At 39.8% G+C, this 15,008-nt stretch overlaps 1 protein-coding gene across 1 annotated transcript in view; it reads left to right on the top strand.

Annotated features, from left to right (window-relative positions):
* Positions 1-5,257: 5,257 nt before the first annotated feature.
* The window catches only part of SLC7A6 (solute carrier family 7 member 6), a 29,564-nt gene continuing 19,813 nt past the window's right edge, over positions 5,258-15,008 (top strand). Inside the window, exons 1-2 of the mRNA XM_069868534.1 lie at positions 5,258-5,330; positions 11,596-12,168. Of these exons, the coding sequence (XP_069724635.1) occupies positions 11,637-12,168 (532 nt within the window). The 5' untranslated portion in view covers positions 5,258-5,330; positions 11,596-11,636. The remainder of the gene's footprint in view (positions 5,331-11,595; positions 12,169-15,008) is intronic.

Genomic DNA, 15,008 nt, shown 5'->3' with positions numbered 1-15,008 from the left:
ATAGGCTGCTGAGAAATCATTTCTGAAAAGTTAGCAAAGCCAACCATAATTTTAAATTTAGGGCTGAATACCTTCTAATATTAGCGAAGAGTGGATTAGAAATTGGAACAATTGTGCTGGCAGACAAAAGACTAAATCCATTAATAGGGCTATCCTATTTACTGCAAAGGCAAATGGACTGGAAATAAATCCTCCTGTGTTTCAATAAAACGCAATTTCCCTAATATTCAAGACTCTTTTAACATTACAATTATATTGCATCTCAGTTTTTAAGGTGTATTTTTAAATATTGAGACATTCTGAAAATCCTGCCCATGGGACAGAGTCTTGGGCAAGAGCTCAGGAAAAAAAAAAAAAATCAAGGGGGTCCTGATCTCATATTTGTGAAACAACATGGTTTTGTTTATTTTACAAGGAACGCCTATGCTATGTAAACTTAAGCATCAGAACTTGTTTGTCACTATTTCCACATGTTTAAAGGAGCACACGTTAATCTGTTCACTTGATAGGCAAAATGTGCTGGTTTGGGACAACATGCACAGGCATATTTTATCTGTGTACATTGCGTGGGAATCTGTACAAAAAAGGTCTTTGGGTTTATGTTTTGGAAAACTTGTAAAGACAGCCTAAATTTGGAGCAAATAAAAGTACAGAATGCTGTGGAAGTTTGAAAGTTCTGGGAATAAAATCTGTCCTTATCCATTCATCCATCAGTTGTTCCCACCACTGTAAAGTATTATGCTATCGTAAGTGATCTACACAAGATGGGAACTCTTGTAAAAGGCACAAATTTATTTGTATTGTACAAATATTTCAGGGTAATTCAGTAATTAGGAAAAAATAATAGGAGATGCATCAGTAGGATCAGTGCTGATGCAGTTCTACTGCAGCATGCTGAATTCAAAGCAGCTCTGCTAAGGCACATCTGGTTGGCTTTAAATTGCAAATTTTGGACTCAGCACGATAATACAAACAAAATTATGACCTTGGCTTCAGCCCTTAGTAACGAGCTGCTTGCAAACAGGGCATCAACGTAACAACTGCTGAGTGTTATCAGAATCTTCCAAGCTTCCATACTCCTGCTTTCAATCAGAGAGAGAGACAGGTACCATAAGTGAAAAGAGTATATTAAAAAAGGGCTGACAGTAATGTTGTGGAATATGTAATAGGAATTTTGCTGTTTTGAAGAAAGTCTAAGCACTCGTATTAGAAGGCTGAGAGTTGCATAACAAAAAAAAACCCAAACAGATGTCTTCAAATTGTCTCATCTAAAAGAAATTTATCTAAGGATGATGAAATTGGGTTACAAATGCTACCTCTAAGGACTTCAGAATCGACACATACCCACAAGATAATTTGTGACCTGAAATAAGATAAAAATATTTATTCTTAAGAAGCTATTTTTCACAGCTAGAAATCCTTCTTTTGTTTTTAAAGATAATCACTTTTATTAGCTTTCAAAACAGATTTGGACAAAGAACATTGTCTTTAATAATCTATGCAGTTTTTAGAAGTCTTGGGGAAACACCAATTGTTAATTTTATGATCTTTCCTCATTACAGAATGGTTGGGGTTGGAAGGGCCTCTAGAGCTCGCCCAGTCCATCCCCCTTGCTAAAGCAGGGTCACCTCCAGCAGGTTGCATAGGAACACGTCCAGGTAGGTTTTGGATATCTCCAGAGGGGACTCCACAGCCTCCCAACTGTAGTTGGACAAGACAGAGCCATCCCACAGTTCCTGGTCCTTAAAGGGACATTTTCCACTACCTCCTCCTCTTCTATTTCTCTGTGCTCCTCGCTTACTCCACATTTGTACTGTTGTGATCATGATAGTAAAAAACTAACCTCCACAAATGTACTGTTTTCTGCCGGTTTTGTGGGCAGAATTGTCTTGCAGAGGGGTCCAGGCAGGGACCAGAGCCAGTCAAATATTGAAAGCCAGTGCTGTAGCTGGAGAAATGCAGCTACGAGCAGGGGAAGATAAATTTAGAAGCTTAGCATTTTGGTGCTTGTAGTTACTCTCATTCGCAAGTAACAGTCACTCTGCTTAAATCACCTACAGCAGGATTTTTTATGATGGGAAGCGGAAGATAAAAAGAAGGGGAAAAGGATCAGTTAATTTGGGTTTGTAGATGAAATTACACTTATTTTTAATTGTTTCTGTTGCTCTCCTGGAAGACTACAGAGTACATGATTGACAATGTTGTTTGAGATGATGAAGGCTGAAAACTATTGAAAAAGAATCTCTGCTTTTAAGTACTTATAAAAATTGTCATTTACTGAGATTTGGCTAACGCCACAGATTTACTGTCCAGGATTATTTCATGATCCCAATGAATAACTTCTGTGTCCACAGAATATGCACCTCAAAAGCAGCATGAAAGTGCCTCTAAGATGACTCTGTATGGTAAAATTTCAAAAGGAGCCAACATAAACCCTCAAACACATGGCTGGAAGCAACATTTCCATGACAGTGAATAGCAGAAGTTCCGTGTAGCAGTAAGTACTACTTAGACATACACAACATGCCTTCAGTGCTGCCCTTTAAGGAGCTCAGTACATGCTCATTCTTCCATGAATTAAGTGCATGAGCAACACATTCTTGGGGGACTTAAGCAATAAGGATATGCTTAAACTCACCCTGTACACCAGAATTCATTTGCTAACAAGCACAAAGCTGATGACTGGGCTTCAGATTCACTTAGATTTAATAGCAATTTTTACCTTAGCTCTGTCACATTCTAAAACCATTTAATGAATCTCCCATGGATTTGGTTTCCTTTAGTCTGATGCAAGTTCAATTTTGGTTTGTTTAGGAGTATTTAATCTGTTTATTCTTCAAGGTTTTTTTTATTGAATTACCTTTCCCAAGATGTATTTAAGTGGAAATATGATGATGTTCTAACTTGGGACTCTTATACCAATCTTAACACTATTGTAAGTTTTCAGAATTCAAAGGGTGAACTTCTATTTTGAAATCCCAAATGGGCATTTTTTTTTCTCCAGTAAATCTTTTTCAAGGTTCTAAAAAGAACATCACCCTTCATAGATCCAGCATATGCCTAATATTTGTTTCCTAGGTTTTTTCACCTCTCACCTGTTTCTCATTCCTTAAGGCAATTTCATAACTAGCTCCCATTTTCTGAGTTCATTTTTTTGGAGGACTGAATGTTATCTTCAGTAGATTTAATTTATGAGAGAGCTTAAAAGGCGATCTTGCAACAACTGAAATCAGCTGCATCTATTACATTCACACTCAATCAATTTCTTGATTAATGTGTGAGACAACTGTTGCAAGTAACCATCCACCTGAAAGATGTGTTAATATTACAGAAAATTAAGTGCTATCAATCTTTAACAATGACTAAATACTATGACCATCTAATAACTGCTTTCTGGTTCGTATTATCTTTATAATAGCAATTAGTTTCATATTGTAGAAATTCAAATTCTATTCTGGAGATGCCTAATGTTTTTTCTTTTATCTTCTATCAGCCCTGTATAAGTGGTTTAAAAACAAAGTCTAGTATCAGGGCTGTGAAGCTCCCAGAAGAAGACAAACTGGTTTTGTTTGCTGCTTTGCAACATTGTCAGTAGTTCTAGGTGCCAACAGATTGAGTGTAGATACCCCTACTTGTACTTGCATAAGACCTAACCTCGACAAAAGCCAAACAAAGAGTTGAAACAAAGATAATTAAAGAGCTGAGATGATCAGGCACCTTCAGACTGTGACCTGCAAATGACAGTTTGTTTTGCTGTGGTGCTGTGTAGTTTGGAAATTAAATCTAGTGTAGTTCTCTCCCATATGTGCACTTAAAAAGCCAACTTCTAGCTAAAAAGACTTTCTTCATTCATTGTTGTCCAAAACCAATTTAAGGACTATCTGGAGACATGGAGGAAGGCAGAAGCCACTTTTCATAACGATTGTGATAACAGAGGGAAAAAAAAAACCACCACAGAACCCCCTCCTTGATAAAACGAGTAAACTTTGAGAGAAGAAGTAGGGTGGAAATTAGAAACGTAAGCCTCGTGGTAATAGATCTGGACTCCACCATCACATTTACTGGCACATTTATGAGCATTGACAACGCATACGTTTCATCTCCCTGTTCTTTTACAGCCCCTCAGGTTCTTGCCCTGGTATCCTCTGCTGAAGAAATCCACCTCTGACTCATCTGCTTGAGATTGCAGATAATAATCGCAGACCAGGGGAGGGATAATTAGATTGTTTTCGAGTGAGACAAAGACTATCATGTCTCCTGAGCCCCGTTGTTTATCAGACACTGACCTTCTCTTTGCCCCAGCAGAGAACAGAAAAAGGACAGTAAGAGAGGAAGGAGAGGGGGCTGCAGCCTGGAGATCCCTGGCTAAGATGCCCCTGCTCACTGCATGGGGAGTGGACTGGGTGACTTGCAAAGGACCCTTCCAACCCGAATCATCCTATAATTCAATGATTCTAAAAATATCAGCCTGGCAGAGACAGGCAAATGAAAAACCTGGAGCAGCGTAAGGAAGGCTAAGCCTGCTGAACAGCCAATGGCTCACTCGCTGCTATTGTCAGACACCGCGGGGCACTTTTAATCACGACTTTTAGCAGTTTGTCTGGTGTTAAAGCCAAATTGTGGGGCCTGTGGCCCTCCTGAGGGCAGGTACACACTACGGGTACAATTTTAGGCATCCCTTTTTTTATTTTCATACCCGACGCGGCCGGTGCTTAGCACCTAGCAGTGGTACCCCCAAATCTCCCCAGATTTAAGGCCTTTGGCCTCCCAAGCCTCTCATTTTCAAGCAATCCTGTGCGCGTGACCCCCAGCCCTGGCATCCCCCGGCCCCTCGGGATGGAGGAAGGCGCTAACCGCACCTATTTCATGGACGCCCTATTTATTTCCATACCCACGGTGTCCGGCGCTGAGCACCTAGCAGCTGCAGCCCAAAATATCCCCAGATTTAAGGTCTTTGACCTGCCAAGCCCCTCGTTTTCGAGCAACCCGGTGTGTGTGACCCCCCCCGCCCTGGCGCCCCGGGCCCGCGGCTCCTCTGGGGATGGCGGGAAGGATAAAGGCGCCTCTCCCAGCCCTTTCTTCGTCTTGAGCCTGAGGGGAAGAGCAGGGATGGCTGCCGGGGTGGGTGGGAAGCGGTCACCGCTCTCCTCCCCCGCGGGGGGCGGTGTAAAAGGTGAAGGGGAGGGCGCATCCGTCATCTCAGTGGTTTCCTCCCGAGGAGGAGAAAGAGGGGAAGGCAGCGGCAGCGGCTGCCGCGGGGCCGTGGAGCTGGGCAGCCGCCATCACGTGTTGCCGGCGAGGGGAGAGAGAGCATCATCCTCGCAGCGGAGGTAACGCAGCCACCGAGACGGTCCCCGGGGCGTCCCCTCCTCCAAGCTCGGATTCCTCTGCCAGCTCGGGGTCCTCCCTTTTCCCGGATCCAATTGAGGTCTCCCTCCAGCTCGGGGTCCTCCCTTTTCCCGGATCCAATTGAGGTTCCCCCCAGCTCGGGGTCCTCCCTTTTCCCAGCTCCAGTTGAGGTTCCCCCCCAGCTCGGATTTACCTCCGCCAGCTCAGATTTGGGGTCTCGGTGCAGCCTGGGAGGTTCACGCCGCCCTTTCCGCGCTGAAGCATCCGGATCTGCCTTGCTGGGCTGGCTGCAAACGCTGTTTATTGCTTTTTAAGAGCTGGCTGAGCAGCAGCACCTGCAGGCAGCTCAGCTTTTGCAGCCTCCCGGGGCTGCCTAGGATGGAAATGATCCCAAATCCTCGCTCCTTCCACCCGTCATATCCCGAATATCCCGACTTGAGGGTGTTTTTTCTTTCCGGAGCCACGTGTTCTATTTAGTTTGGCAGCAGGCAGGGGTGAGGGTTGGTGCTCGGGCTGTAATAGGCTGGGGTTTTTTGGTACTTGCTCTGTTAATTGGCTTTCATTGGTTTTAATGCTACTCTCAGTGTTTGTTTACTGGCATTTGGATAGTGATTTTCATTGTTCGTGTTATGTGTTGATTGTCTTTTTAAAGTCACATGAGGCTTCGAGCACCCTGATCCAGTGGGAGGTGTCCCTACCCATGACTGGAGGCTGGAACTGGATCGGTTTTAAGGTTCCTTCCGACTCAAACCACTCCCTGATTCTGTGTATTAAATGCAGTCAGATTAGCTGGGATTCTTTTAAGTTCCGCTAACGAGTACACGTGGGTACAGTTTTATAGGCAAGCGTGAGCCTTGTGGTATTACTTTTTCCCTTTTCGAGAGGCTTCCACTTTCGTGCCCCAGCATAAGAAATAAGATAAATTATTTTTATAATTACTACTTATAATAAATTATTAGAAGGTAAATATTATAATTATTATTTATAAATCATGGAATCAGAATAGTTTTGGTTGTGAGGGACCTCAAAGCCCATCTAGTTCCAACTCCCTGCCATGGGCAGGGATACTTCCCACTGGATCAGGCTCCATCCAACCTGGCCTTGAACACCTCCTGGGATGGGGCAGCCGCAACCTCCCTGAGCAACATGTGCTCACCACTTTCATCGTGGAGAAATTCCTCCTCATGTCTAGTCTAAATCTGTCCCTTTTCAATTTATAGCCATTATAAAACTCTATTATTGTCCCTTCTGCATATACCCAGGGCTTACTGTATAAATTTCACCAGATGTTCCTCTCATTGCAGCTCCTTTGTGTACTCTCAACTTCACTTCTGTCTAAATCAAGGCCGTCTACCACAAAGTCCGTGGTTGTGAGCTTCTATTTTTTCCCTTGGAAATATAAAAATAAATTAGAAGTGTGAAGAATATAGTGACATGTTATTTTCCACTTGTAGCTAGCACAGTTGCGTAACTTTAAAGTGACTCGCTTTAAAGTCTAGGTTAATATTACTGAGGTGAATTTTTCTAGAATTGGTACTTTAGGAAGTTTTGAAAAGCTTCTGAGACACTGTAATTTGATGTATTTGTTTGTGAGGTGATTATAGGTCTTTCCTCATTTAAAGTTCATAGCCTTACTCAGGATTTGTCCAAATATGTGGATAGTATGTGTATTTCCCAAACATTTCTTGGGTGTGTACAGTTAGGAGATAGTACCATTACTGGTACACTATCAAGTGAGTAATTGACACTGTAACTTCTCTTTAGTACCTTTTATATGATAAACACTTACCTTTTTCTTTTTTTAAAAAAAAGGAAAAGGATGTTGCAACCAATTCTATTCGATCAAAGGTTTATGTTGTTATTTATAGTGCTAAAGATGGTGTGTTTCCATATGCGAGCACAAAGGACTTGGTTGAACAGATTAGATCTTTACATTGGGAATTGCTTTTGTTGCAAGGGCTTCCTGTCTGCTAACTGTATGTATAGCAGGGAACTGATTCTGCTCTCACCACAAAGAAGGAAAATGCAAACTCTGAGCCTTTCCCACTCAACTGTTCAGACTGTGAGGTGCCTAAATATATACATTGCAAAGAATAGGCATTTCTGGGACTCAACCTTTGCTCTGTTGGTGCTTAACTCCCTGAAGACTTTTCATGCTGTTTGCTGTCGGGCAATCTTGACTCTTACTCAAAAGGGCCAATCACTGTGTTCAGAAATAAGAGTTTTACAGCTGGTATATGTGAATAGTCAAAGTATACATGGAAAACTATGTTACAAGAGCCATTTCATGCAGTGAAGACAACTGTGGAAGATGGGCTCAAGAACACAAAAATCTTCGCTAATGAGCAGGTATTGTATAAGAGTGTAGCAAAACATAGCAAGCTTTTAGCAGTTTGGCATTTCACACTGGTCATTAACCTGCCTGCAGGTTCACCCCAATCTGAACAAAAAGCAGGTCAGCTGCTGTCCTGCTCAGTGGGAGAGAAGGGATCTTGGCAGATGGATCCTGGTGCCTTGTAATGCGGTGTTAGTACTTTGCTAACTGCACGTTAGCCGTCATTAGCTCCTTTGGTACATGGCCAAAGTGTGATAGGCCTTATCAGAATATGTATTTTTGGTGAGACAATGAAGTGATCCTGGTTTCAGGTCACTCTGTCCTGATTTCATATCGAAACTTTTATATCAATGGCAGTGTCATTTCAGTTAAAAAATCTGCATATCAGCAAAAAGATTCCTCACACCTGCAGTGATCAGCAAAAAAAAGGAGTTTTAAGACTTTGTATTGCACAAGGGTGAGCAATGAGGAAATCCATGTGGTTTATGCCCTGCTGCGAGGGCATAAACCTGCATTAGCCATAGCAACCCTGTGGCAAGGCTTTGGCAGCATTAGAGATCATTCAAATAGAGTTCTGTGGTTTTTAGCTTCAGTATTACAGGATTGTTGTATGCTAGAAAATATATACTATTCCTCTTGGTTCTTCTCTTCCAAACCTATCTTCTGTTTCCACAGTAGTAATGGTCTTGTGACAGAATCATGGATTTTAATATATGTGGGTTTTTGCCTGTATTGCTGACATAGATTCAGTTTTCTCTAATCTCTGCTCTCCTTCCATTGTAGTTGTTTTCAGTTAGTCAAAGCTGGTGAGTTCAGTTCCAGTTAAGATTAAGTGAAGTGCTTGTAGGAAAAAACTGGCAATGTCTTTGTTTCTGCCATAGAGGCGGTGAAATAACACGTGGTTAAGGTGAGTAAATAATCCCTTCTCTGAAGGCTTTCAGAATATAAACCAAACGAGGTTAGAGAAGAGAATGAAGTGCCAAATCTTGAGCCTGCTGTTGCGCAAACCTTCGTACAGTCCCAGTTGCCAGCAGATACCAGGAGCTGGGAATAACAAAAGCAGACTTGGAGAGGAAGGAGGAGTAGTGGGGTGGTTCTTTCCTGGGTAGAGCAGAGTAGGGCAAGAAGCAGTCAAGGTCATCAGTAACAAAACTGTATAGAACAGCAGTCATGTGCTGCTAATGGAAGTAATTAAATGTACCTCTGAACTTCAGACCATGAGGGAAATCACCCTGACTCTTAGTACAAGACAGCCTATGTGTGAACACGTGAGATTTGATTTGAATAAAACCAAATCATCAAAATGCCTGAGTATTCAAAGTAATATTTACACTTCTGAGCAAGTCTTACTTTAAAAAGGAAGAAGTGGGAATGTTGATAAGGGTATATGGAGTAAGAGATCATGAAGCTATGTAGTTACCACTAAAATGATGTTTTATGTCCATGAGTCAATTCTTTAATATATTACTCAGTTTTACCCTTTAGCTGAAGGGCTGAGAATGAACATGGCAGTCTTATGTCATAATAATAGCTGTAGTCTTATTTTTTCCAGTGACATGTTCAGAGTGATTTGCCTTCTGAAGTACATTGGCAACCAGCACCTTGTCTGAGTCAAAATAAAAGCAAAAAGACTCAATTTGTAATTGAGTGTTAAGTTGATGGGTCACAAGTGTTCTTTAAATCCACTTATAGTTAAATTAGTTACAAAGACATCTGCTTTGACTATTTGTCCTGCCATTTTACACATTTATGCTTTCTGATGATTGCATCATATTTGCAATTGATTATTATAATAATTTATATTCATTTACACAGTGAGAACTGAACTTTCTTTAGTAAAGCAAAACAAATAGTCTTAAAAGCTCATAGGCCACATGTCTAATACTTCAGGTCTACTACACCAATAACAGACATCTGCTAGGATGTGATTGCAAATGAATTTGGCACAAGATAGATGCACGAGTAAATAAGGAGAACCAGTAGCAACTGGCAAGATGAATTTGCATTTTTTTTTTCTTTGCAGCTTTTGGAACTGTTTAGATCCGTGGCTCCTTTGATTTGCTAGAGATGCCTAATTATAACACTCTAGCTTCTAAGTTCTGAAATAGCAGAGTTTAGTTTCTGGAAGGCTGAAAATCTTTAATCTAATTAAAATTGTGAAATTTGATGGTTTGTGATGGATGTATGAAGCTAGATAAGATGTTGACCCATGTGTAAATGAGAAAATAAGTATTTAGTTTTTAACCCCATCTTGAAAATATTCCTTTGAAATATTGGTGGGGAAAATAAATCAGAAGGCATCCAACTAAACAGATTGACGATCTCATTTTGTATTATTTAAAATAATGCAGTCTCTTTTTTAATGTGGAAAAAGCTGGAAGAGTCATAAATTCGAGATGAATGATGTAATGTGTTTCAGTTCGTGGCTTATATTCCATTTGAGTAGAAGCTACTTTTTTTATTGATTGAAAATAATCTGTATCATTTTCACATCTTTAAAGCTAGTCTAGTTCAGAGATGTCAAATAAGGTTTTCTGCACTGTAGTATACAGCTGTTGGCTTTAAAATAAAGGGAGAATGTGATTACATTTTCCCTACAGAAAGGTGTGCCTCTAACTGCATGTGCAAATCCTTGTGTATTACTTGATGCATAGATATTGATATGTAATTTGAGTGACTATTTACTGATCTCCATGCTCAGGGTTTTTGTTCTCTTAGCTGACAAGTTTATTGTTGGAATAACAAAAATCTTTTGTAAAATCAGCATTAATCCAAAAAAATTTCTGTGTCCCCAGCTAGATGAGCTGCTTTATCTTCATTGATCCAGATGTTTTAATTTTGCTGCTCTGTAGTAAATGCTGCAGTATACGCTGAGAGTTTAATGAACAGCAGGGCAAATGAATGGTAGTACATTCTGATAATTGTGTAGGGCCTGTTCTTTTTGCAGCTGATATCCCAGTAACCAATGGTACATTTGCAATTTAAGCTCATTCCCATGCAAGATTGTTACTTGAATGGATTATTTCTTACTTGAACTTCTTAAAAATGGGTCGTTTTCAGAATGATTGCTAATTATTGGTATGTTCTTGTACTAAAAAATGTTATTAGCAGTAACTTGTGTTTGGAGAATTTTCTGGAGACTTGAGAAAGGAGGTGGTTCTTTTCCAAATGGTCAGTTCTTAAATAGAGGAAAGTTTATCTCATTTCTGTGTTCTTAGAAGTGTTAAATACAGTTGCTAATGGAGGAATCTGGGTTGAACGACTGCAAGTTTTTCCATATACAGGCTGCATTCTTAGATAACTCCCAGAAATGAGGTAGTGGGAACAGGGAATGAACTATAGTATCAGTTATGTATCAAGGGGATTCTGGAGTAAGCATCTCTTTGTATTGCCCTTAGCAAGAGCCCACACTGCATTAGTAACTGCAACCTTGTTACAAGATCACTGGTAACTTACGTGTGTAAGTACAATGATTTGATTAATTTTCTTAGTCCTGCATGAATCTGTGTTTGTGCTTAGAACTTCCAGCTTGGCCTTACAGTGCTTGCTTTTCTCTGTCACCTCACTTTGCTTCTATCTGTTCTTTCTTCCTTTTCAACATTGGAATCCCTTAATTCTGACCTTCCTACAGTTTTGGTTGGTTGTGTTGCTTGCTTTTTTCTCCTAAAGATAATAGTTCTTTTCTCAGCTGAAGTTATATTGGAATTTGTCTCTTGCTCTTTGTTGGGTTTTCTGTTTATTTTGACTATGCGTGAATTTAATTTGTGTAAGAAAATATATGAAGCAACAAAAGGGACTTTCTCAATTTATAATTATTAATCATAGGGTAGAAAGGTGGAAAGAAGATTTGGCAAGGAAGTCTTGGGATTAAAAGATTCATAACATTTTCAGCTGCTTATATTTTGTTTTAGGTTGTGATTTGGAGTCGTGGAGAATTCACAGTCTTCCCACAATGGGAGAAAGGACAGATGGTACGAAGTCACATACTTCCCTGACTGAATACAGCCCCGTCAATAAATCAGACAGGACAGATCCAAGTAATAGCTGTGAAATGCAGGATGGAAACCAAAATACAATGCAACTGAAGAAAGAAATATCTTTGATAAATGGGATAAGCCTTATAGTAGGCAACATGATTGGTTCAGGTATCTTTGTCTCTCCCAAAGGAGTTCTCATCTACAGCAAATCATATGGATTGTCTCTAATAATTTGGGCAATTGGAGGGGTTTTTTCAGTCTTTGGAGCCCTCTGCTATGCTGAACTTGGAACCACTATTACAAAATCAGGAGCCAGCTACGCATATATCTTGGAGTCATTTGGGAGCTTCATCGCTTTTATTCGCTTGTGGACGTCACTTCTCATTGTTGAACCAACTAGTCAGGCAATTATTGCCATCACCTTTGCTAACTACATAGTTCAACCCTTCTTCCCTTCTTGTGATCCTCCGTATTTGGCTTGCCGTCTCATAGCAGCTGCTTGTGAATGTAAGTATTTTCTGTGTTGTTTTTTTTTTTTTATCTAGGGTTAAGTTTTTATTAAAACAAATTCTGCCAAGACCCAGAATTGTTGCATAATGAATCTGCAATAGTTTGAATTACAGTGGGGAAAAGAAGAGTTTTTTGGCAGGTATTCAGTCAGCAAATTATCATTTTCTCATTCAGAAGCAAAACAAGGTATTTAACTCTTTCAAGTTTACTGACATGGCAAAAAACAGGGGGAAAGTTTGTTTTCCCTCAGAGAGGTACATTAACTCAAACATCAAGATACTCTCAGTGTGGTCAAAGAGTTGGTGCAGAATAGCTCTTATGCTATATTTTCTAGTGTAATTCATTCTACAACAACTTCACGACATATACATACTTAAATAATTGCTCTGGTAGGGTTTCAAAGATCACTCACTCAAGATTATTTTTTGTCCTCACAATTAACTGTAACAGCAGTACAACAGTATCTGTTGTAAAACTGTTTTGAAAAGCAGAAAATTTGCATGCACATAAAAATTGAAGTGTAATCAGACAGCCAGCGCTGTTGGTCAGACTGAACAACTGTCCACGTGCTTCACACCAGGACTGTTCTGCTGTATCCAGAGAATAAAACTGCATGATTGTACTGTGTGTCTTATTTAATTTTAGGTATTAACTGTTATAAGTGTTTATATACATATTTTGCATTTCTCATAAACAGTAAAAAAATAGATTTTACAGAGTCTGCATGGAAGTCCCTTGTCATGTACTGCTCAGAGTCACCAGGCACTTGTGGAACCTGCCACTCCTATTGACCAGATGCTCTTGTCATACAGCTAATAAAGATCTTGGGCTTTTTTACTGCCGGCACGGTGCTACCGGGAGGAGATGTGCTGCTGCTTCTTGGCAGGGAGTCAGTCTGTTGAAATGGGCTGTAACGTTCCTTATTGCATAGGGTTAGAAGAGGGCAAAGACAGAGCAGAAATGTGAGCTTTAAATATCTGACCTCTGCAACTACTTGTGAACGTTATAGCTTCTCCTTCCCTTTTTGTAAGTTAGTTTGTTACTGTTGGGGAAACAGTAACGGGCTGGTCCAGGTCTAGGTAGTGAGAAGAACAATCACAAACTTCTAAAATATGTCAGTCTAGTCTTTTGTCCCTATGTCTCTCACATTTGTTTGTGATAACCTCAGGAAAGAAATGAAGGACCCATATATCATGTTACGTTCCTCGAACAGGCACTGTCCCAAGGTGCCCTGGCATAGATTCAGGAGAGAAAGCCCTTAAAAAAAGCAGTTTATAAAAATGTAAGAAATTAAGACAAAGTGATTCATTTAAAATTATTATATAGTACATGTAGAATTACAAAGTGATGTCCTCTACACTTGGTGCTAAGAGAAGAAATATAGCACCTTTTCTTTAGTGGAGACGTGTGACAGGAAGTTCCCTCTCATGTAGGTGGAACAAATAGCTTTAGCGGTCCATGTTATGCTTTTAACGCTTGATCTGCCCTGCTCTAGGTGTCAGTGCGATCTCTTGCCCCCACTCTGCAACTTCATTTTGATTTTTCTGTTAAAATCTACACTTCTCCCTCACCTGGCAGGGCTGATGAGTCAAATCCTCAGCTCTGGATAAGATTGATACTTGATTAATGAAGTTGCTGGGAGAGAGAGTCTGAACATTGGTTAGATTCAGGTTGTGTGTGAGAATGGGTAGGTTTGCTGTAGGGTTACTTTTTGTTCCTTTTTTTAAAAACCACAGTAATAACAGTACTAGATGTACTAAGAGATTGGTGTTTCACAGTGTTGCTTTGTCAATCCTTTTGGTAAGGAGTGGCATCTTCTGCTACAGACCTAACCTTGGCAGTTCTGAGGAGTTTTTTAAGCAGCTAAATGGTAATTAAATTGAAGAAAATATGACAGAATAATTTTAGTGAAAGGGGATGTGTTTTATTCAGATTCTTTTTTATTTTCCTTGCTTTGTTCTTTTTTTTAAGATTGATCAGAGACAGAGTAGCACTTCATCTGAAGCAGAGATCAAGCCTTAACTCACTAAAATAAGGAGTTAAAAATAATTACTCCCAATGAAAGTTGGTTCAGAAAATGCTGAGAGCAAATACTCCTTGGTTAGCAACAATCATTAGTACTGAAGAGCAGAGACCAAGCAGGGTTGTTTTTTTCCTGTAAGCTCCGAGAGCTGCCACAGTCCTGATTTGACTTTTGTAATTTGATACAACTGTTATTTTCCCCTCATCTTGCCCAGCTCAGTGGAATCTGGTTCAGCTATTCCACTTGATCAGACCGCAGTAGTGTGCTACTGCCATGGTTTTGAGACCATTAACTTACAAAAATTACTGGTTTTCTATTTTGATAACTATGTTAAGTACTTTTTTTATCTTAATAATACCACATTTTTCTTGATTATGGGAAAGAAAATGTTTTATTACATATTTTCAGTTAATTTTGATTTGTTATTACCTTATTCCTTAAGCAATCAAGTTTAGTTTTTACTTATATGCATATTTAAAATACATAGTACAAGAAAATTGTTTGGAGATAGAAAGTACAGTAGAATACAACACTTTTTTTACTAGCTAGAGAAAAAGAGACATCTGGGGAAAATATTTAAACTTCTGAGTTGGAATCAATAATGTAATGATGATCTGAGCAAGAAAAATAAGCACTGAATTAGTATTTTGTGCAATAATGAATACTGAAGATACTGAATCCTAATCAAGATTCAGCATTTGAGTTCAGGCAGAAATTGCCTGGCTTTCCACTTGAGGAAAAAGCAAAATATTGAGAGTTGTTTCAGCAGGAGCTTGAAAAATGCTTATTGGGGAAGTTAATCATGTGAGTAAGT

The sequence above is a fragment of the Phaenicophaeus curvirostris genome, chromosome 14, assembly GCF_032191515.1.
Source record: "Phaenicophaeus curvirostris isolate KB17595 chromosome 14, BPBGC_Pcur_1.0, whole genome shotgun sequence".
Lineage (NCBI taxonomy): Eukaryota > Metazoa > Chordata > Aves > Cuculiformes > Cuculidae > Phaenicophaeus > Phaenicophaeus curvirostris.
The sequence above is the reverse complement of the archived record's forward strand: the minus strand, read 5'-3'. Positions and strand labels throughout refer to the sequence as shown.